The following is a 22,470-nucleotide window of genomic DNA, read 5'->3' as shown; positions in this document are numbered from 1 at the left end:
GGAAATATAGATACTAAAAAGAAAATAAAGTATCCGAGGGTGAAAGGGGTGTGTGAGTGAGTGGAATCGTGATGAAAAGCAAAAGAAATAGTGAAATAGGGTATGGAAAGAAAGATATATAATTTAAGTAGAGAATTGCACTTTACACAAAGTGTGTGTTTAGTCTTGACATGGGGAAAAGGTTAAGTAATACTAAAAACTGAAAAGCTCCTAACTAATATAGGTCATCCAAACAAAACAAAAGATGATGAGTCAAAGTGGTACAAAACATTGGAGACCCACCAGATCCCTTCTTCTAATGACCATATCCTAGATCGCACTTCGGAACGCACAATTCCGAACCCTTCCTCACTGTTTCCCCCATTTTTTTCTTTTTGGGGTACACACCTACACCCTAGTACCAGTAGAAGTAGCTCCATAAAATTAATTCTAATTCACACCCTTCCCTCCACATCACTGGTGGAAACCATCAAAGGCCCGCTGCGGAATGGGACCAGCCGAAGCCCACGGCCCAATGGGTATGGGCCGACCGTGTGTCTGGGCCTGGGCCATGGGATGATGACGTGTGGCGGCATCAACGGCGGAGGACGGAACAGCCACCCGCTCGCAAGATGGGCACATAGTGAGTGTGGTGGGTGGGGTCATTTGCATGTAAAACTGAGGGGAAAGTTTGAGTGCTCTAAGCTCCTGAACTTCCTTCTGCAACCTTCTATTTTCCTCCGTCAGATTCTCGCAACACCTTTTCAACACCTCGCAATCCACCTCAGTCTGCTTCAGTTTAGTCCTGAAATTAATTTCACAAGGAACACGTTTAATAAAAAATAAACTTTATATTAAAACCGGTTATTATTTCGTGCTCTGTATAATTTGTAAACTAACCTTGCCCTCCGGTTCTGGAACCACACCTCAACTTGTCTTGGTAGAAGGCCTAGCTGTTTTGCCAGTGCCAGCTTTTGCTTCTGCCAAATCATTAAATTAATTAACGTTAGCAATTTTGTTTTAGTACTACAGAAAATATAATAACTTATTAAGGTGGTTTTCTGTTAAGCATACCGGGTTGAGGGTATTGTGCTCTTTGAAACTTTCTTCAAGAATAGCTGATTGGTCTTTGGAGAGTCGGAGTTTTTTCCTTGAGGTTTCGCCGTCTTCTTCGTCGCTGATTCCGCGGGAACACGCTCTGTTCATGTCGTGTTCTTCACCGTTGGGTTCTCGCTCGCTCCGCTTTCCGCTCACGCTCGAGACGGTGCTGTTCGGGGACGAAACTCCCGCTTCCTCTTCCATGTCCACGGCCGAAGGTAACCGATTCACGTCGATTCCGCGGAGGAAAGATCGGGTTTCGCCTCTGCATGTGTCCGAGTTTCGATCTGGATGAACACAAAAAAAAATGATTAAATTTGAGGGTCATGCATATGGGGACAAAAAGCGAATGAAAAATAAAGCTTGAACAGATGTGGAGAGAAAGGAAATAAAGAGATAAACTTGAACAGATCTGGAACATTATAAGCATGGAAATAAAAAGGAAAAAGGTTTTATTTTTGGAAAGAGGAGGAATTTTAGGACATACCCGAAGAGGCGAAAGGGTCGTTCCAAGAGGGTTTAAAAGGATTTGAAGCCGAAGGGGAAGATGAATGAGTTGAGGAGGAGATGAGTGTAAGATGTTGAGGATTTGGGATATTGTGACGGAAGTTGAGGCTCAGACTCAAACCCAAATCTTCCTTTTGAACCATCATCTCTAGCTTTATAAAATTTAGCGGCTGAAGAAGTTGGGTAGAGAGGGATGTAGTTTGAGCTCGAGAGAGAGAGAGAGAGAGAGAGAAGGGGATGATGAATGAATGAATGAAAAGCAGGGGAGTTTTGGAGTGGGAAGGGGGGCCGTGTGGGTTGAGGTTATATAGAAAGGAGAGAGAATGGGTGGGAGTAGTGTGTAAGTTCAATGATGACTTTATGTCAGCAAGGCCAGTTATCTCAATCATGACATTTGCCCCCAAAATAATACAACCCACCTGCTTTCTCTCTCTTCCCCTCCTTAACCTCTTTATTCTTTACCTTTGACCATTTGGTAAATAAACTCCACTTTATTATAACTTTACTTTCACACTCTCATCTTTTTGGATAACTTTCACGCCATCTTAAGTTTCCACCATTGGATAAGTCCCACTCCACAACACCACAACTAATTCCATTGACCGCTGAATAATAATACCACTCAAACATTATATCAAAAATTCCTACACTATAACATACCATCTTTTTCTTACTGTGCCCTAAATACGTAACGAAACCAGTAGTGGAGCACAACCAGGAAAAACACACGAAAACGATATCCCCTTTTAAAATTTGAATTCAGAAAAAGAAGTTTGTTATTTCACACTAATGAGCCATCAGGCAGAGAAAGAAGATTTGTGAAAGGTTTTGTGATAGGACGATAACTATATACATCACATCATTGTTCATGTCACATTTTTTGGCTGACGAGACTGGTTTTCCTTTTCTAAAGTTTTCGTAGCGAGGGTGATAAGACATGTGCAATGTTATAAAAGTAATAAATGAATAGTGGTTTTATTTTATGAATTAAGGAATGTGGGTAAGTTTATGAGGAGTTTGATAAAATTGTAGAAAGGAAAATAAATGGAGTTAGGTTTAGGTAGGATAGAGTGTGGGGTGGCAAATCGCAAGAAATCTTGAGCATTTAACAGGGTGGGGCAGGTGGCACCTGAAGATTTGGGCCAGGAGTGAAATGAGTTGCTACATCAACGGCTGAGGTAAAATGTCAGAGGTAGGAACAGGCATGATGAGCATCATCCCTGGACATCCATCAAAATCAGCACAGCCAATGGTCATGATTGGAACCAAACAGATAACCTTTTCATTATATTTGGGTTGTCCCTCGGTGGGTCCCTATTATCCCTTATCCTACGCGACACACAAATCTCCACCCATGCGATCACCACGAGGGTCTTCCCCCCAGCCAACAACGTCGCTTTCCCTAACTTTTCCTTTTCTTCTTCTTTCACACCCTGTGCCCTGTCACTCTTCAAATTTTTATTTAAATCAAAACAAAACACACTACTTCATTTCTTTCTTCCTCCTTTCCCACGCACACCGCCCGCGCGTCCCACCAAAACGCTCCTCCTCCTTTACCACCTTGCTTAAATCATCACACAATGCTTCAAATTATTCACTTTTTTCTTTTTTCAATTTTTTATTATTATTATTGTTATGAGGACGGAGTTACGAAAGTGAAGAAATAGAAAGGTGAGAGATAGAGGAGACAAGTGCGATTGGTATTCACGTGGAGCGAAAATGAAGAAAGCGTGGAAGAAAAAACCTGCCCCCAACTCACACTCACATGAACCAACATGCCTCTGCACTACACGTGCCACAATACCTTACGTCTCTTCTCTCCTCCCTCCCCCTTTTCACCATTTTTACTATTAAACTATGTTATACGTTTTTACACTTTACATACATTTTTTTTAAAATAAATTCAAATTTTCTTCAACACTTCATAAATATACAATATCTGACTTTTCAAAACCAAAATCCATTTGGTAATGTACCAAAATATAACCTGATGTACAAAACATTTAATACTCCAACTCATCTAATCAATTTTTTACATAAAGATTTTTTTATGCGATCACATCCGTCTCATAACTAGTTTGCTTTTGTTGATGAATATATCAACAATGTTCTAATAAAAATTGTCATCATTTAGAAAAATATTTGAGAAGAAAATAGCCTACAATAAACTTAATATAAAAACTTTATAGTTTAATTCAAATTATGTATTATGCTTTTTTGTTATTTTCGATATATTTTTCTCAATTTGTTGTTTTCAGGTTGTTGTTTTTTATTTCTCATTCTGCGAAAATGGTATGATTTTCAAGTTAGGTTTTGAACATTAAATTAGTAATTAATGTTATTAAACTTTACCTTGAATTTATTCTTTAAGTATATATTTATATGCAATTATAATGACATAATGACATGAACATTTATAGTCTTCTTTAAATACCATACTCTTTTTAATGAATAATTTAATATTATTTAACAATTTAATCTTTAATTAAAGAGGATTAACAAAAAATTGTCACACCATCATTAAAGTTCGTATAGTAAGACTAGTGAATAAGTTTCACAGATCCAAATATCAAATATATTGTTCTCAATCGAATGAATAAAACATGTTAAAAGATTTAGATATCATACGGTACAAATAAACATCTGTTATGAGGTTAAGATCTTGAACGATACATTAATAAACCTTCTAATCCAATAGTTAAAGGTTTGTGTTCTTAATCTTTGAATTATAAAAAAAACTTCTATTATATTAGTGAAATAACACAATTATTTATAATTAAAAAAATTGAGATAAAAACATCAAAATATATATTCCAAAAAATATATTTCTTTTTTTTATATGTATTATTTGAATAAATTTTTTAAAAAATCAACCGCTAAATCTCTCAAATTTAAAAAGATATTTTAATTATAAATAATATATTATAATCAATAGTCACGTATTTTCTTATAATGAAAGCATAACTTACTCCTTAATTTCAACTTAAGAATTTATGTCTTCTTAACTTCATAGCTTAAGAGCATATTAAAGCTCTCTATGCTAGCTTTTATTTGTCAAAAGAGTAATCCAATTAAAAATTTTAAAACCAAAATATCCCTCAAACGCTACACTTTCATTAGAGTCCAAATTTGACTCCTTTCAGTCTCATTGGACCTAATTATGATGTGTGGACTATAAGAGTTAATTTCACCACAACATTATACCATCCTCTTTTAACATTACTACAAATCAATAGTAACATTAAAACATAATTTAAATCTCAAATTATAATTAAAGTAATGAACAATATCAAATATACTCTGCAAAAATAACTGAAATACCAAAATAATTGAACTAGTTAAAACCAAACAAAATTAAAAAATAAGAATAGTTCCAATCATATCAATTATGTAATGAAAAAAATGAATGTCATAAATATGAAAAAATATAAATAAATTTTTTCAATCAATTACTTACCAAGTGGATATCTTCTAATAATTGGTCCCTAGATAAACAATCTCAAATATTTAAAAGAAACTAATATTATCTTGTAATTTAGTATCTTCCCAACTTATATTTATTATCTATATGTCTGTCAATATCCATTCACAGTTATGAAAATAAACCATTAGACTCAAATTCAACTCAACAACTGCGTTTAGTTTTTTCTTCGAAAACATTTTCCGTCACATTTAAGTTTTTCTTAATTTACTAACCAAGAATGTTTGGTATATATGTGTTTCGTAATGAATAATGAAAGAGAGAAAAAAAGGTGAAAATTTGATGGAAAATTAATACGTTATCATTATTGCTTTCGCACTTCTTCTTCACGGCTTTTTTTTACACAATTCTGTCATAGAAATAGTCAAGTATTATTAAATGTGATACTTCTCTCTACAATAGCAATTTAAATTCTATAGCACTTTAAGACACTTTGTTTTAGTACAGAAAAAATCAAGAAAAACCAGATGTTACCCTTATTTGATTGGAGCAAATTGGTCAAAAAGAAATGACAAAATTCTACAGTTTTATTTTTTTCTCGTTTCGTTCAATAGAGACACAAAAACACTGTTTATTTATTTTTTAATGTCCTCCTGTCTATTTATAATTTCATTTTTTAACACGAACATAATTATCTAATTTTTTATGTGAAACATAAAATCTACTAGGATAAATTTAGATATAGTTCCACATATATTTGTATTATTTTTATCCCAAAGTTAGAGTGTTACATCGATAACTTGTTAATACAAGTCTGAGTTAGGGAATAATAGAATAAATAACGCCTAAACAAATGTAAAAAATTGCCTATTAAATTATGTTCAAGGCATTTATCCCCATTAAAGTATCCATATTTAAAAAAAAAAATACAACTTGAAATATTCTAAAATAATAGAAGTATGTATTGGGACACAAAATCAAAATGAAAAGTTTTAAGTTTTCATTAAGAAGTGAAAACAACAAATAGTAATATTTTTTAATACAAAAATATGAATTAATTAAGAACAGAGGGAGTATGATTTGTAATGTTAGAGATACAACTCTATCGTAATTTCAGAGAATACATTATACAGATCCGTCGTTTAACCATTGTCTTAACCTTATATTAAGTGATATAAAGCCGTTTTCAGTGATGTTTTTTTAAATTAACTAGTTCTTAAATCGTTATCAATATTTATTGATTTAAGGTGAAATGAAGCAATAGTAAAATATTTAATATTATAAACTAAACAATATTAAACCAGAAGAAAATACAGAGTAGTGAAGTTTTAAATTTACATAAAAAGTTAATTTCATTTCACAATATAAAAAAATAATAAATGATTATACAATAACAACCTATAATTCTACATATAGATATTTATTAGTTTTTTAGTATTTGAAAATTTTATTTTAATATTCATTTTTTTTGAGGTTGTTAAAGAATAAAATCTTGTAATGGTTTATGTATTCTTTGGGTTATCGATTAAATTACATGTATATTATTAGGATATCTTTGCTCAAAGATGTCTAGGAACTAATTAAGGGTTTGAAGACTTTTCTTTTTGTTAATCACCCAAATTTGTCTATTTCACTATAACTTCTTTTTCATAGTCTTAGACTTGGAGATTGTGTATCCTCCTATTTTCACTAATATATTTATATATATATATATATATATATATTATCTCAATTTCTAGAACTTGAGACTATAGAGACCCTACTTTCCTAGTTATTGACTAAGTTTTCTACCTTTTACTATAAATATCATAAGCTGATGAAGTCTTGTACTTTATTTTTTGGCTTCATTTATTGATGAGAACTAAAAAGCGTGGATGGACAAAAAGCCAGAGAAAATACATAAAAAAAAATAAAATAGAATAATAAAATATTAGTTTAAAATAGTTTTTTTTTATATTGATCTTTACAAAATTTGCAAGCAATTTTTTACTTGGGGATACCAGTGAATCAACTGCTTTCATCAAATAACAAAGGTTTAATCCGATTGTAATAGTTATAGTTTAAAAAATGTGGTGGTAATAACATTTTCAATAACTTATAAAAAAAAAAGCAAGTATAAAAATCTGAATACTGTTTAGCCGTACAGAAGAGTTGGTAGAAAAATGAATTTAGTTTTTATTAAATGAATAAAAAATATGTTTGAATAAAAATTGAATTTTGAAGATAAAATATGTAATTGAAGTAAGATTATTTACACAATTAAAACTATCTAAGGAAGATAGAACAGTGCAGGAGTTTGGTCTAATGTAAACAAAATCGTGGGTGTCATGCTGTCCCTTCACGCACCGACACCTTCCTTATCACAATCATTTGAACACCCCTTCACTCTTCCAAATTCTCCACCACCCTCTCCGAAGGCGCGTGTTTCTCACCTTACCATCATTAATAATGGTCGTGTGAGTTCACATTTGTTTTTTGATTTTGAAGTAAATTCTTCAGCACTGTAACTTGTGAGTATTTATGAGTTAGCACCTTCGAGATCCTCTTGTGTGCAATTATTCAAAATGTGACTTTGATATACAATCAATTAATTGTCTGTTTGGCATGCTTCGTTAATACAATTGAGTTTGCAACTTACAAGTAAGACCCTCCCCCATAGGAAACGGAAAGCTTTTCCACCTAATAATTGAAAACGCCTTATCCATCACAAATTTTGTACTACCATATTGCATTTCAAGGAATTAACCAGACTAGAAACAGTGTGCTCATTACATTCTTTTCGAATTATTCACAATTTTAAGAAACATTTCACACCAACAATTAACATTACTGTACACTCATTAAATACTCCTTCATGATATTTCACCAATCCTTTTTTGACAAAAAGAATATCTACACATTTCAGTGGGAAATACAAGAAGGACATTGATTATAATGACAGAGACCACTACCTTATTAACTTATCTACCTATATATCCCGCTTTAAAATTCGAAAAAAGTGTAAGATCCTCCTACACTAATACTTTGGGAATCAAAATAACTATAGAATAGTTTAAAATATATGTTATTGACACAAGTCACACCTAACTATGCCCAACTTTGATTCAACTCCATTCACAAACATCTGAACCATAGCTCAAAGTTAATATACAATTTTGGTAACCCTCGCTAGCTTAAATTCTGAAGTTGGCAGAATGTTTAAGAATAAAAAATAAAAAATAATTAAAATGATATCTAAATATTTTATTATTAAATTTAAAAGAATATATAAATAAAATTTTAGTTATTCAGATTTTATTTAAAAAAAAGTCATTATGTCTCTAAAAAATTTATTTTCTTTTTCTCTGCATTCTTTTTAAGATTCTTACCTCCTCGCTCATCAGTTTGACGATCGGAATACGTCATTAGACTCTTAACAACAAAAACTACAAGACTGCCCGATCAAATCGGAGTACGCCATTAAACTCCTGGAGCAAAGACTACAAGACTGCTCTATCAAAATCTTTGATAGACTAAGTTCACTTTTGTTTCTTTTTTCTTTTTCTCACCATTCTCTCTGAGATTTTGACTTCCTTGCTTATCAGTTTGACGATCGGAGTTTGTTATTGGACTCCTGGTAGTGAACTCTACAAGATTGCCCGATCAAAATCTCAGATAAAGTAAGTTGATTCTTGGCCCCTTTTCCTTTGACTTAGCTTTGATCTAGTTAGGTTTGTCTTTAGTTTAAGCTTGCATGTGATGCTTTTATCTTCATAAATAGTTCCTGTTAGGTCAGGGTCCTAGTGCAGGTTAGGCTACCCATGAGCTTTTGGTAGTGTGGAGCTCTTAGAAAGCATCTACTCAAGTTCAAGTAAGGGAAGCTAGTTTTATTTTTTTAAAAGAGAATCATATGTTAGAAGATCTAGATGTGGGGGATGAATATATTGACTAAAATGGTTTCTTTTACCATCACCAATTTCAATTTTTGCTTGTAGGATTATCTATTTTGAAAAGCAAAGTAATATATTGACTGGAATGGTTGATTTTGAATATTTTATATTGATTTTAAGGTGAATAAGTTGTTGAAAGTATTTGTGATTGAGAATTGAAAGTATTTGAATGATAATATAAATGAGTTGAACTGTTTTTGAATATTTTGTTGAATCACTTAAATGAGATGTTTGATGAGAAGTGGTTGTTTGATTTTAGAATGAGTAGTATGACAAATACAATGTCTTTAAATGCTAATTTCAATACACGAGTTTTCTAGAAGTAGAACCGAGTGTCTGAGTATGTGAATCCGTAGAAATCTAACAGGAATAATGTGGATGATAAATGTGATATTCACTTTATGGCTTTGTGCAAATTATGAGAATTTGATGAATTATGTGTGTTTTTAAAAATCAATTTTATTTTAGAATTCTAAAAAATAACTAGTTTACCATGTGCTTTGTTTTGTATTTGTTTTTTTTAAAATTTGTGATGATCGTGTTAGTTTACATGGGAGCAAATGAAATTACAAGTGATAGAACTTCTCGGTCAACTGTCAGAAGAACAAATGTTTTATTTTAAATATTTTATTTGTAAATTTTTTTTATATATTAATACGAAGAGAAATACTTTATGAGATACAAATATGAAAATTTAGCATATAATATATTAATTAGATATTACATTCATAATATATTAATATATTAATAAATATCGATAAAAATACGAATGTTACATATCATAATCATGAAATAAGGAAAGTAGAAATGGTAAGAAAGATGGGTGGTTTGATGAGTAATTGTGTTGTGAAAGTATAGGTAGTAGAATGAAGGTGATAGTAGATGGGAATGATTAATAAGGAGATTATGGAGCATAGTAGGAAGGGAGGAGGAGTATTATTTATTGTTAAGTGAATGCATGAGAGACAAAGATGTCGGGTGATGATTAAGAGTGTCCCCACGAGTGCGTGGTAGCTGTCCCACGTGTTCCCTGCCATTGGGCTGGGTCTTTCCACAAACCCCAATAATGGATCTCTCCCTAACTTCTTAAATCATAACCCTCCTTAACGGAACACCCACTACCCGACAACACACACACATCCATCATCTTTCTCTTTCCTCTTCTTCCAACTTCCCCTTCTTCCCTTCCCACTACCCTCACCTTTTCCACCACCACCATTCTCAACTCTCCACTATATTATATACATTACAATTTTTTAATTAAGAACCAAAATCAACAACAATTTATACTTAACTTACATTCTTAATGTAAATCTCTATTTTACAATAAATTTAATACTTTGCACCACTTTAACAAATTTAATAACTAAGTCATGTATAGTACTGTTTATTCTTTTTTTATCTACTCAAAACGAACTCAACCCGAATCAGTAATATCTTTGCCATGTGATTTGCACGTGAATTTAGGTAGCTTTCCACTTCCTTTTCGACTTTTGTCCCGTTTTCCCTGTCCTAACTAGTTCTTGGTAAAACAAATAAATCTTACTCTATTGCTTGAAAAAGGTAAACGTATCAAAAATATTCCAAAGCCAAAAGCTTTATTATAACTCAGATGTTTTCTTTATAGCTTGTTTTTAAAAAATAAGACGTATCGTTTGAGACAGTGAAATTAAAAAAGGAAGCTTTATTGCGTCCAAAAATAGGAATAGTTTAATCTGTCTAACCTTTTTTTTTATCGGAATATTTTTGGTATTTATTTATTTGAGAGTATGGTATGGGTTGTTTAAGAAAAGAAAATGTTTTGGGGTGAAAGAAGTGGCGTTGTCACAAGGCACCCAATAATTGGAAGTGTCGATCGCAGAAGAAGTGGAGTAAGGGCCCGAGTTTTCTTCCTTGGGTCCGTACACCGTTCCATCACATGTGATTCGCACGTGAATTCCGGACCCTGATGTTTCACTCATTGCCATTTGCTATTTCAAGTCATCTCCAATGACCATGTTGCCCCTCTTTTTTGGATTGCCTCCATTCTTCAATCATTCATGCTCCTCAGTTTCCTTCTTCTCTTCTTTCTTTTTTTCAACACATTTTAAATCTATAATATTTTTCAAAGATAAAAGATATTTATACTATATAAATCTACCTAAATCTTATCTATTAAACTTATTTTATAAAGATTCACTTAAATTTAAATTTTATTTAATATAATATATAATCTTTAAAATATATTTTAATAAAAATTTGTTGAGTTTATCAATTATTAAACCATCCACACAAATTGTAAGTTTGGTGTAAAATGATATATTAAAGATCTCACAAGATAAATATATTTTATAATATATAAATAAATGAAAACCTTTTTTTGAATGGTCTTACATTTGTAATTTAGAGAGAAAAACTCTCTGTACTAGTATATATATTTCTTATACATGAAGTGATGTAAATATACATATAAAAATATCTTCTTTCTTTTTTCCATCTTCTTACATATAATTTTCTTATATCATCTAAAAATCATAGATCATAATAATTAAACTGTTTTTTTAAGAAAAAAATATTTTTAATATAAAACCTGATTTAAATATGTATTAATTTAAGTGATAAATGAATTTTAGCAACCTATGAAACTCGTATTTTGAGGGAAGTCTGAGCTTACCATTTACGTGTATATTGAAAAGTGGAGTTATAGTCTAAGTGTAACGAGGAAAGACAAGGCAATGTCAGGTGCATGAGTGATTATGTTAATTGCCGCCACTCCTTTTCACGTATTTGCAAGAGCTGCATCATCACTTAACTTCTCACCATCATCATCTTGCTAAGTTAAGTTCTTTTTGGTTTTAAAGTTGGGATTATGAGTAGCTTTTATGCACTCTAGATCGTGCTTTTTGTTCCTGCATATTTATTTTTGCGAGTCTTGTGCGCTAAGTTGCCCTTTCAAATATCATAACTTTTCTTTTGGCAACTCTCAAACTCTTTTTCATTCGTATCCTTCACGATGCTACTAGTTATTATTAGGTCTTCCAAAGACATCTTTTTACGTCTGTACTTGAGTTATTAGTCATTTCATGTTTCTTGAGACATGTGAAGGCCATTGTGTTTTAAACTTATTTCGTTACAGATGGTATCTTCAAAATTTCAACTGTTTTAAGACACTCCTTTTTAAGAATTCAAAATCCCAACAAAGTAAACCATGCAACAAACATCAAATATGTTATGCGGAGATTTAAGAACAGAACGGAAAAAGGAGAGAAGAAGAATGGGTATGGAAACTAATGACTGAGACCCAGCGGTGCAGTGACATATGATTGTAGTGGAAAGATTTACTTTAAAAATTCTAACTTAATACATTTTTTTAATCTTACATCAAACAAAATATAAAAGTTTGAAATTAAATGTTTTCCATCTTATTCTATTTCTATTTACATGACTTTCGGATGAAAAAGTTTCCTTAATATTAGAGCGATTTCTTAAGGATATTTATAATAGTTGATTTCACGTGGATTATTTTCGCTGCATATATACAACATTCTTGCTATGTTATAATCAGTAAAGTAAATAAGGTTTCTTAAACGAGGAATTAAACATTTCTAGATCTAATTATTACGAAAGTGAACACTCGCTAGGATAGGCTCGAAATGACTCTGATACCATATTACGAAAGTGGACTTTAAGCCTAACTCAACCCCATAAAACCGGCTCATAGGATTGAGGTTTGCATCCACTTATATACAATGAAAGGCTCTAATCTCTAGTCGATGTGGGATCTCCAACACTAATGTAACGTTAAGTCGCATAATATTCGTAATTTTTCCATATATTAACATGTCGATCAAATTTTCTTAAACAACGAAAATTTTGTATAATTTTTGAAAATTTGTTAGTATGCATTAAAAACCGATTCGGGTTAGAGAGCACATATTTTTATGACAATAAAAGATAAGGATGAAGAGAGAAAGAAAAGAACCATAATTCGTGCACGGTAAATGAAGTGAAAAGAAATTATCATTTATCTTATTCTCAAGAGAGACATGTAGAATATATATACATAACTTAAAATAAAAGATAAACTAAAATCACTAGAAAATAGAAAAATTTAACTGACACTAAGCTAGTTCACGAAATGCTTAGTACATATGACAATAAAACAAATAGTGAAGAACATATTATTTTATTGGCCTCCTTAAGTTAAGTTATAATTGATTTTTTCGCAAATAATAATTGATTTCGATATGCTTTGTTCATTCATCGAACACTTGTTTTGATATTAAAAGAGATTCGATTTGGAATAAGAAACACAAAGGTCTCCTAAAAGATAAGTGATCCACTGAATTTCACATGTGGTTGAAACAAACACGTGATATTTAACTTTTGAATATCTTTTGAATATAATGACATGTTTCTTGAATTTTCCACGATATAATAGAGTCACCAAGATAAACAAGACGACTTGTGAAAAGTCTACGAGTTTGAAGACAAGTGACACAATCAAAATCACTTAAAGCTTTGAGCTGTAAAATGCTTTGGTTGCTGAAAAAAATTTCATGTCCAATAGCTCTTTTTAAACGTCTAATAATTGATTTATTGGGTGGAAGATCAATGATAGTCCAAGTGTGATTGACTTTAATTTTTTTTAATCAACAAAATAAATTAATAAATATGAATCACTTCAGGGGTGATCCAACCCTTATACAATTGCACTTTAACCTCCTCCACCCTCCCAAGATACACCTACCAAACTGGCAAAACCACTAATACTAAGGTAAACAAAATCTCTGAATGGAGGAAGCTTCGTTGAATCAAGGCGATTTTTATGATCACTTGAGACTTATATGGGATAAATTGGTTCATAACATTAAGATCATTCCACGTGTCTACAACAATGTCCATCCATATAATCCTCTGTCAGAAGGAGATAGAAACAGAGTGAACTAAGCAAGAAAAAACCATGTTGTTGCACCGATTTCAGGTAGAGTAATTTGTGTTAGTTTTGGGTGGTTGAGACAATTTTCCTTTGATAAATTATACTTTATTCTTCTCACGGAAGAAAATAATCATATATATGCTCTAGGAGTGATGATTGGTTGAGTCAAAATTATAGGAAACCAAGACACTAGTTGAATTTTCATCTGGGTAAGGTAGAGAAAGTTGTGAACAAAGAGTTCTTCACCCATAGTAAAAGAAAAATCAAGAAAGAACCAAGAAAACAAGAAGACAAAAACACAAAGGAGTGGATAAGAGCGCTCTAACAAAATAGTATGCAACACATCTATTTAAAAATAGATTTAAAGAGCATATTTTTTCCATGTCAACAAAAGACAAGGGTGAAAAGATAAAAAGTTGTAAGGAAAAGAATGAGAAAATAATAATCTATCTTATTCTCAAGTGAGAGATGTAGAATATTTACATAATAATAAAAAAAAAACTAAAAACGTTTTGAAAATTGAAAAAAAAAACTAACACTAAACTAGTTTAGGAAAGACTGCATATGATAGAAAAACAAAACAGTAATAAAACACAATTTTATCAAGATTGAATGTCAGTCTAATAAAAAACTATCTATACAACTCTTAAACTTTGAGCTTGAAAAAGTAAAAATAAATATCAACTTTAAATTAATTGCAAGTTGAATGGTACACCACCTTTAAACCTTCCCAAAAAGACGAAAAAGATCAATTTTAAAGGAATCTCATGTTGAGTGATACACAAGTCTTGAATCCAAAAAAATTATGTTACAATTTGTTTAGATTTTACGGATTTTAAACTTTTAATCGATAAAAATATCAATTCTTTTAGCAATTTGTCCATTTACATTACCATAAAAATAATTATATGGAGGAAAGATATCTATGAACATTAATAAGTATCGGTACTTTTAAAATTTTATGCTATAAAATTTTATTTATAGATAGCTTATATTCACTCGTAGATAGATTACTTAAACGACAAATTAAAGTTATTGACTAATTTAACGATTTTAAATAAATAAAATTATAATATATTAAGCAGTATACACTTCTATACATTTTATTTTATATGTAGTATTTATGTGATAAAGAGTATAGTTTTCAACTTATATAATGTTATGAATAATCCCTAAATATTTTCAACAAAAATAAGAATAAGAATTTGAAAAAGTAATGGAATATAAAGTGGCGAATAGAAATTAGATAAAGATGTCATGTGACAACTTTTTCATTTTTTTTTATAAGGTTGTGTTTTTGTTAGAAGGAGAAGATCGTGTTAGTTGCATATATTATACATGCGTTGAGATTAAGAAAAAAAAAAGGTAGAGAATAGAATGAAAATGGTATATGCATGTTAGGTAGGTAAAACAATTTTTTTGCTTAACCAGAAATAGAAATGTTTGTTAAATTTGAATTTCAAAATAAATAAAATCAATGATTATAGGAATAAAATGTCATAACGCTCAATTATATCATGTGGGGAGGAGATAAATCCAAAAAGGATAACTATCTTCATCTATACGTAAACTTTATTCTCTTAGGTTTTCTTACAAAACAATTGCTAAATCTGAAATGGTTCCTTTGTTAGGCTATATAATTATTCACAAATGGTAAAAATGTTCTCTAATTTTAATTGGTCAAGATTTTTTTTACACTTTTATTTTTCACTGTGGAAGACTTTTTAAAATAACTTATCATATAATTTAATTTTTTTTTTAATCCTAATGATATGTTGATATTAAGTAATATGTTAGTGAGCCATATTAATAAGTAAGAGTCATTTCAACATGTCTTTTTCTTCTGTCATGGATTTGTCATTGCTGCCTATACCATCATTGATTGTCTCACCGTCATGTCTTCAATCTAAGGTGTTTTACTTTCTCTCCACAATGATTGAAAACTATTTTTTTTCCCACGAATTAAACCAACCAATCAATACAATACAATTCTCAATAATTATATTAACTACCCATATGCCATATATAATAAAATATTGATAATTAAACAAACTTTCAAGAAAAAAAAATTAAATTAATTACTAACCTAACATTTTCAATATATTAATACTACAATACAGTGATAAAACAAAATTTCTGTGTATAAACACATTATTAATCTAAGTAAAATTCAATTCAAATACAATAATGTTTTGAATTCAAATTTTATATTTAATCGGGTTAAGATGTTTAATATAGACCTGAAATAATTTTAATTTTGTAAAATAATTTTTTTTAAGATTTAAAATTTGGATTTTATTTTATTTTTCTGATTAAGAAACATCTCTAAAAAAATTATGAAATAGAAATCAATTTTAGAAAAAAAATTAATTAATTGTAATAATAACTAAATTAAAGATCATTTTAGAAACTAAATAATTTTTTTATTTTTAAATTAATTTCTATTATTGTTAAATAATTTTTAAATTAATATATAATTAACAACCAAAATTTTTACTACCAAATTTAGAAACTAAATACTTAAAATCTTGATAATTAATTAGATATTAATTTAAAATTTATTTTTTTAATTTTTAAAATAATTTTTAATTTAATTAATATTGTAACTAATTATTTTAGTATATATATAAATGATTTTATTGTATTAATTAAAAATAAATAAATAATAAATGTTATACGAAGAAGGACCCTAGAGTTATAGACAGTAATCTTTGAGAAAATAGCAGTTTGAAGACTGAAGCAAGATTCTCTTCACCGTCTGAATACATGTTGTGGCAAACCCACGTGAATCCTAGTAGACGCACCAATTAATCGACAGACAGCAAATTACACGTGTACATGTCTCTCTGCCCCACGTGCAAACATGGTCAAAGTTTATTTGTTTTTATTTTGCTGGATCTGGTCCGCGGTCAAACCTAACTTTTCCTAAATCACTAACAAATTATTATAAATAGGGTTTTTAGACATGCGGGGCATTATATTTCCTCCTTTAACAATTATTATATGTCTCACTATTCCTCACTTATCACTTTTCTCTTATCCAACAATTGCTTATCACAAAATCTTCAATTATTACTTCTTCCAAACTTTTCCTTACGCAACCACTCCTTAAATACTACTCTATTTATCTTTATCTATGAAATATTAAAACTCGGTTTTCTCATGCACAACATATTAATTAATTCTAAAATCCTTTCATAGATTAAAATCATCTACAGTTTAAATTATATAATTAAACATTTTAAAAGATACCTTGTATAATTCCTTCCATCTTCTTAACCGGTGTAGGGTGTAGTCGGTCACCTCCGCATCACCAAGGAATCCTCCTTCAGTCTTATTAATTAATCATTAACCATTAAACAAGTGTGATAGCGAGATTCTCCACACGTGCACGTGCAACCATCTTCTAGGAACAGTTGCAAAACCCACTTGGCTTAAGATATTGTTGAGTGACTAAGCCTTGTTAAGTATATATCTGGCCATGTGACCGGCTTAGCTGGTAATCATGTGATTAACGGTTGCACGAATCGTTTACTTGGATGTCTAATGTCGTTAATCCATCATTTAGTTCGTGTCCTGTTTGCACGTACCATTCTTATATTTTAAAAAGTTTGAGTCCACAATATCATTCATTTATAAATGTAATAAATTTTTTAGCTTTTATAATAAAAATATTAAAAATTGCGTGAATGGTACTCTTGATTAATTAAAAAGTTAAAAAAGTTAGTTAAATGAAATGGGTGATCTAATGGAGATGATTGGGTGGTAATTAAATAAGGAAGTGAAAGAGAAGGAGGAAATAGATTTGGCAGATGATATTTTGGTTGAAAGCATGTTCTGTGATGAATTGGTGAAGATTTTATTTGTAACATAATAGGGGAATGACAGAGTATGTATGAGGGCACATGATGGTGCAATGATTTATTTATAAACAAACAAATAAATAGGAGGATATGTGGGGTGTCTCCTGTTTCTTTGTTTCATTGTTATTTATTTATATATGGCTTAACACTAACCCAATCATTTCGTTTCTTGATTCTTCAAATGATGAAAGGTTCCTATGCAATTATATAAAAGTATGTTGTGTTAAAGAAACTGTTCATTCAAGTTCTGTTCAAAATCAACTATATTATAGATTTAGTGAGCACTTAGAGAGGCTTTTTGTTGGGGTAAAACATGGCCTACTTGCATTTTTTTATTCTAGATTCAACCTTAGAGATTAGGCTTCTAATTTCTTTTGCTTATTTGTTTTGGAATAATTAGAGATTGAAACGTGGGAGTTCAGTTTTTTATGGATTGCTTCAAATCCCACCCCAAGTTTCCCACCATTTCCCCACTTCATCATATCTACAACTCTACCCCATTGCGTGCTTACACAATCATTACTTACCTAATATCACTCATATTATTACTATTACTATTAATACAACAATAATGAAAATAAATTTCTATTAATCACCTTCCCATCTAATCATTAACCTATTAACACGTTTCAATTTTTTAAACAATATATTTATGTCACAAGTATAGTCTTTTGAAACGTAAATATGTAATAAATTTTAAAAACATTTTTTTATACGTTTTTTTATTAATAATAAAAAATATAAATGAGAGTACTAAAGCTACTTTAATCCATATAAAAAATCTCTATCCTTACAAAACTACTGTATTTGGGCAAGAGATTAAATTCGTCAGAAATTTTCAAATATATGCTTACAAAAAAAAAAACAGTAATCATAATTAATACTCTGTGGCGGATATATTATTCACAATTTGTGAAAATATATAAATCATATCATTTTAGTTTTTATATAAATCATATCATATTTCCTAATATATTATTTAAACTCATATTTATTTTTATTCTATCCATGTATGTGAAGAAACACAATTACTAACCATGAAACAAAATCACAATTTTTTTCTTATTGAAATTGATTTTTCTAATAATGAAAAATAAAGCCACCAAGTTTTGTTTGGATAAAATTAATAAATACTTAAAAAAGTTTTATAAATTAATTTTAAAATATCGCTAATATACTTCACATTTTTGTATTGCACCATTTTAATTAAATTTTGTTCCTTTTATGTCATTTTTTTTTCTCTATATCAGTCTCCTAGATCAACTATCCAAGTTAGTATGTAATGATAAATTTAAAATATAATTAAGGATGGAGAAAAAAACAGAGAGACGATAATGAAGTTAAGTGGGAGTCCACTCTCTTTTAAAAACAATTTAAAAGTTTATGAGCTGAGAGATGTAAGCATAGTTCATAAACTTAAAAATAGTTGTAATTATTTTTTGATTAAGTTTTTAAACAATAATTAATTTTATTTTATTCCTTTTCTGTTTCTTATATGATTGTGTTTATAAATGAACGTTCTGTTTTAATTTTGGGGAATTGCTTTCTTCACCATATTACTTCACCATATTACTGCATTCTATTCCAGAGGGAAAAGGACGAAAATTTCTTAAAGAAAATGAGGTGCTTATAAAAATGCATACGGATTCTCTTTTTCGGAATATGTATTCAGTATTTCTTTTGGAACAAATTTTTTTTATGAATTTAATGAGCTTTTCATTTTTGTTTTTAGAACACAATAATCTCTCTTTCAAACTTTTTTTTTGAAATGTATTATTTTTAATTGTAGATTTTTTATTTAAAATAAAATTTTAATTTTTGTTTTTGGATTTTTATTTTCGAAACTCAATAACTTCTTTCGGATTTATTTTTCTGAAATATATTATTTTCAATTTCGAATTTTTATTTTCGAAATAAAGGATATTTTTAAAAATTAAAAAAATATGTTGGGTGCAGTTTAAAAATATTGGGTATGGGAAGCATTTGTCTTTATTTTTTATCCAACTCTCTTAATACAGGATGGATCTAAATGTACAGGCCTGTATGATGGACCCACAATTGTGAATAATTTAGAAGATGGCTGTTTCTTCCTGCACCTCCCTTCTCGGATACTTATAGGTCAGAGATTATTTTGTTTTTTAAAAAATATTTAAAATTTTGAATTTGGAAATGTATTTTTTCTATTTATACCTCCGGATTCAGAAATATCTTCTAAATTCTATAATAAATTCTATAATTTAAAAATATCTTCTAGATATTCTATAATCTGAAAATAATTCAAAATATTTTTTTTAAAGTAACACATTTTGAATTATAAAATCTGGAAAATATTTTCAGTCTAAAAATACCTTCTAGATTTTATAATGCAAATTTTTTCTAGATTATCCATTCTGAAATGAAAAAGATCAACAAAACAAAAAATAATTTTAAAAAATATGGGATATCACAATAAACTATGTCCTTTTTCTAAGGCCAGAAAATTTTAAGAGCCATTTGTATCTTATGGGCTACAAGTATAAAAGGATATACTTCCTTTATTGTTACGATGAATGACTTTCTATAAATTTGGGTTTATTTATACAGTTTTATTGAAATACAATTTTTAAACTGCGATTTAATCATGCACGAAGTTTTAATAATTAATTAAATAATTTTTTAATGATTTATAATTAAATTATGCCGTGGTGAGCTTTGGATTGTTTTCTAATTATCATCTTTCCAAATGGTTAGAATCTATACCTATATAACTGTTTATATATATATATATATATATATATACCTTCATAATTGTTTTTGATATAACTGTTTTTTTTATATATAAAAAAGTTAATTTTATTTTTATTTATTTCATATTTTTGTAAATATTAAAATAGTTATCAGAATGGAGTTTTTGAATGTAAAACAAATATCAGAATGAAGTTTTTGAACGTAAATTAGTTTTGAATTTAGTTTTTTAAAAGCACACATCGCACGTTAGTCTTGGTAAGTAGTTTTCTTTTCTTGGTTGTTTAATTGTCAATGTTACTCATTTTTATCATTTTTATGTTTTTTGCTTTACTTTTCATTTTCGTACACCGAAGGCGGAATACTGCACATGTACAAAGTTATCTTGACACCATTGTTGATGTGGGGAGGATGAATGCGAATATGACATTCTTGCGGAGAAATGTAAGAGGTTAGAAAATAAATATGTTCTTAAGTTTTGTTACGGAGTTTCTCATATTATTCTTCTTCTTTTTTTTCTTTTCATTATTATATTTCTCTTTTTTAGTTTTATGTTAGTAACAACCAATCAAAATTAGTGATTCACAATGATGACGTAATTTCTTTAAGGTACAAAGTTAACTTGACATCATTGTTGATGTGGGCATGGAGATAATGAATGCACTATAACAGTCTTGTGGAAAAGAAGAAAGAGATTGGAAAATAAATATTTTTTAAGGTTTGTTACTGAGTTTCTTATCTTATTTTTATTTTTTCTGTTCATTATTATATTTCTCTTTTTTAGTTTTATGTTAGTAACAACAAATCAAAATTGGTTATGTTTATTGTGTTATAATTTAAATTTGTTTAATATATTTTTTACTGCAACTTAATTATTAAAATTGTAGGTTGAAACTCATAAATGATGAGAAAAAATATTTCTATCTTATTTTGATATTTAAAATATATGAATATACATAATAATATATAATATAGTAAATATAAAAAAATGCAGATGCATTGTGTTTCCGCCTTTTAAGCTAAAAGGAATTCTCTTTTTTAACTAATAATTTTTTTCTTATTTTATCCTTATATTAATATTTCATTTTATTTTGATGATAGTACTTATCAGATTTTTTAAATTTAAATAAAATAATCTATACTTATATATAAAGGAATTCTCTTATTTTATTTTATTTTAATTTTAATTTTATTTTTATACTTATATTTTATTTTATTATTTTAAAAATGTACGAGAGAAGATATTTGTCATTTTTTTGACTTCTTTATTTTTAAAAACTAAATTTTGAATTTTAAATCTTAAATTTTAAATTTTAAGTTTTAAGTTTTAAATTTTAAGTTTTAAATTTTAAATTTTAAATTTTAAGTTTTGAATTTTAAATTTTAAGTTTTGAAATTTAAATTTGAATTATAAATTATAAATTTTAAATTAATTGTAAACATAATTCAAAATATTTTTATTTTACTTTTAAAAATTAACATAATTCAAAATTTACTATGTACACACAATAATACAAAACATTTTTTTTCCTTTCCTTCCTTTCTCTCACTCACAGCGCTGTGCCTTTTAATCATCTTCTTGTTTCTTGAGTTTCTTGTGCGGTTCACTCTAATAGAGAAAGTCAATACAATGAAGAGTATTGGTGGAGATGTAGAAAAGAATGAAAGATGAATGTAGCAGCAACACTGTGAATTTTTCTCTCTCTCCAAATTTAAAATCACCAAAAATTGGGAGCCAGGATCCAACGTTCTTTCATCCTCTCTTCTCCTTTTCTCTCCTCTCTCTCTCGCATTCACATTTCCCAAGGTACATCACATTCCTCATTCTGTTTCTGTTTTCTACATTTCTAGATCTGTCAATTTTCTTCTTCTTGTTTTTTTCCAGCAGAGCAGATATTAGAAGAAGATGACAGACGCTGAGGATATTCAACCCTTGTCTGTGATAATGGAACAGGAATGTTTAAGGTATGCTGATAAAATTCATGTACAGTTTTCAATTAGACCATTTTCCTTCTCTCTACGTTTATCTCT

General features: G+C 29.2%; 1 protein-coding gene across 1 annotated transcript; it reads right to left on the bottom strand.

The window, feature by feature from the left end:
• Positions 1-103: 103 nt before the first annotated feature.
• On the bottom strand, positions 104-1,996 carry LOC137808107 (homeobox-leucine zipper protein HAT4-like). Its single transcript, XM_068609057.1, has 4 exons — positions 1,565-1,996; positions 1,054-1,364; positions 880-959; positions 104-784 (listed from the first exon to the last, which is right to left on the bottom strand). The coding sequence occupies exons 1-4, from the start codon at positions 1,971-1,973 to the stop codon at positions 454-456; spliced, it is 1,131 nt and encodes a 376-aa protein (XP_068465158.1). The 5' UTR covers positions 1,974-1,996; the 3' UTR covers positions 104-453.
• Positions 1,997-22,470: the final 20,474 nt, after the last annotated feature.

This window comes from Phaseolus vulgaris, chromosome 3 (genome assembly GCF_000499845.2).
Source record: "Phaseolus vulgaris cultivar G19833 chromosome 3, P. vulgaris v2.0, whole genome shotgun sequence".
In the NCBI taxonomy this organism is placed as follows: Eukaryota; Viridiplantae; Streptophyta; class Magnoliopsida; order Fabales; family Fabaceae; genus Phaseolus; species Phaseolus vulgaris.
The sequence above is the reverse complement of the archived record's forward strand: the minus strand, read 5'-3'. Positions and strand labels throughout refer to the sequence as shown.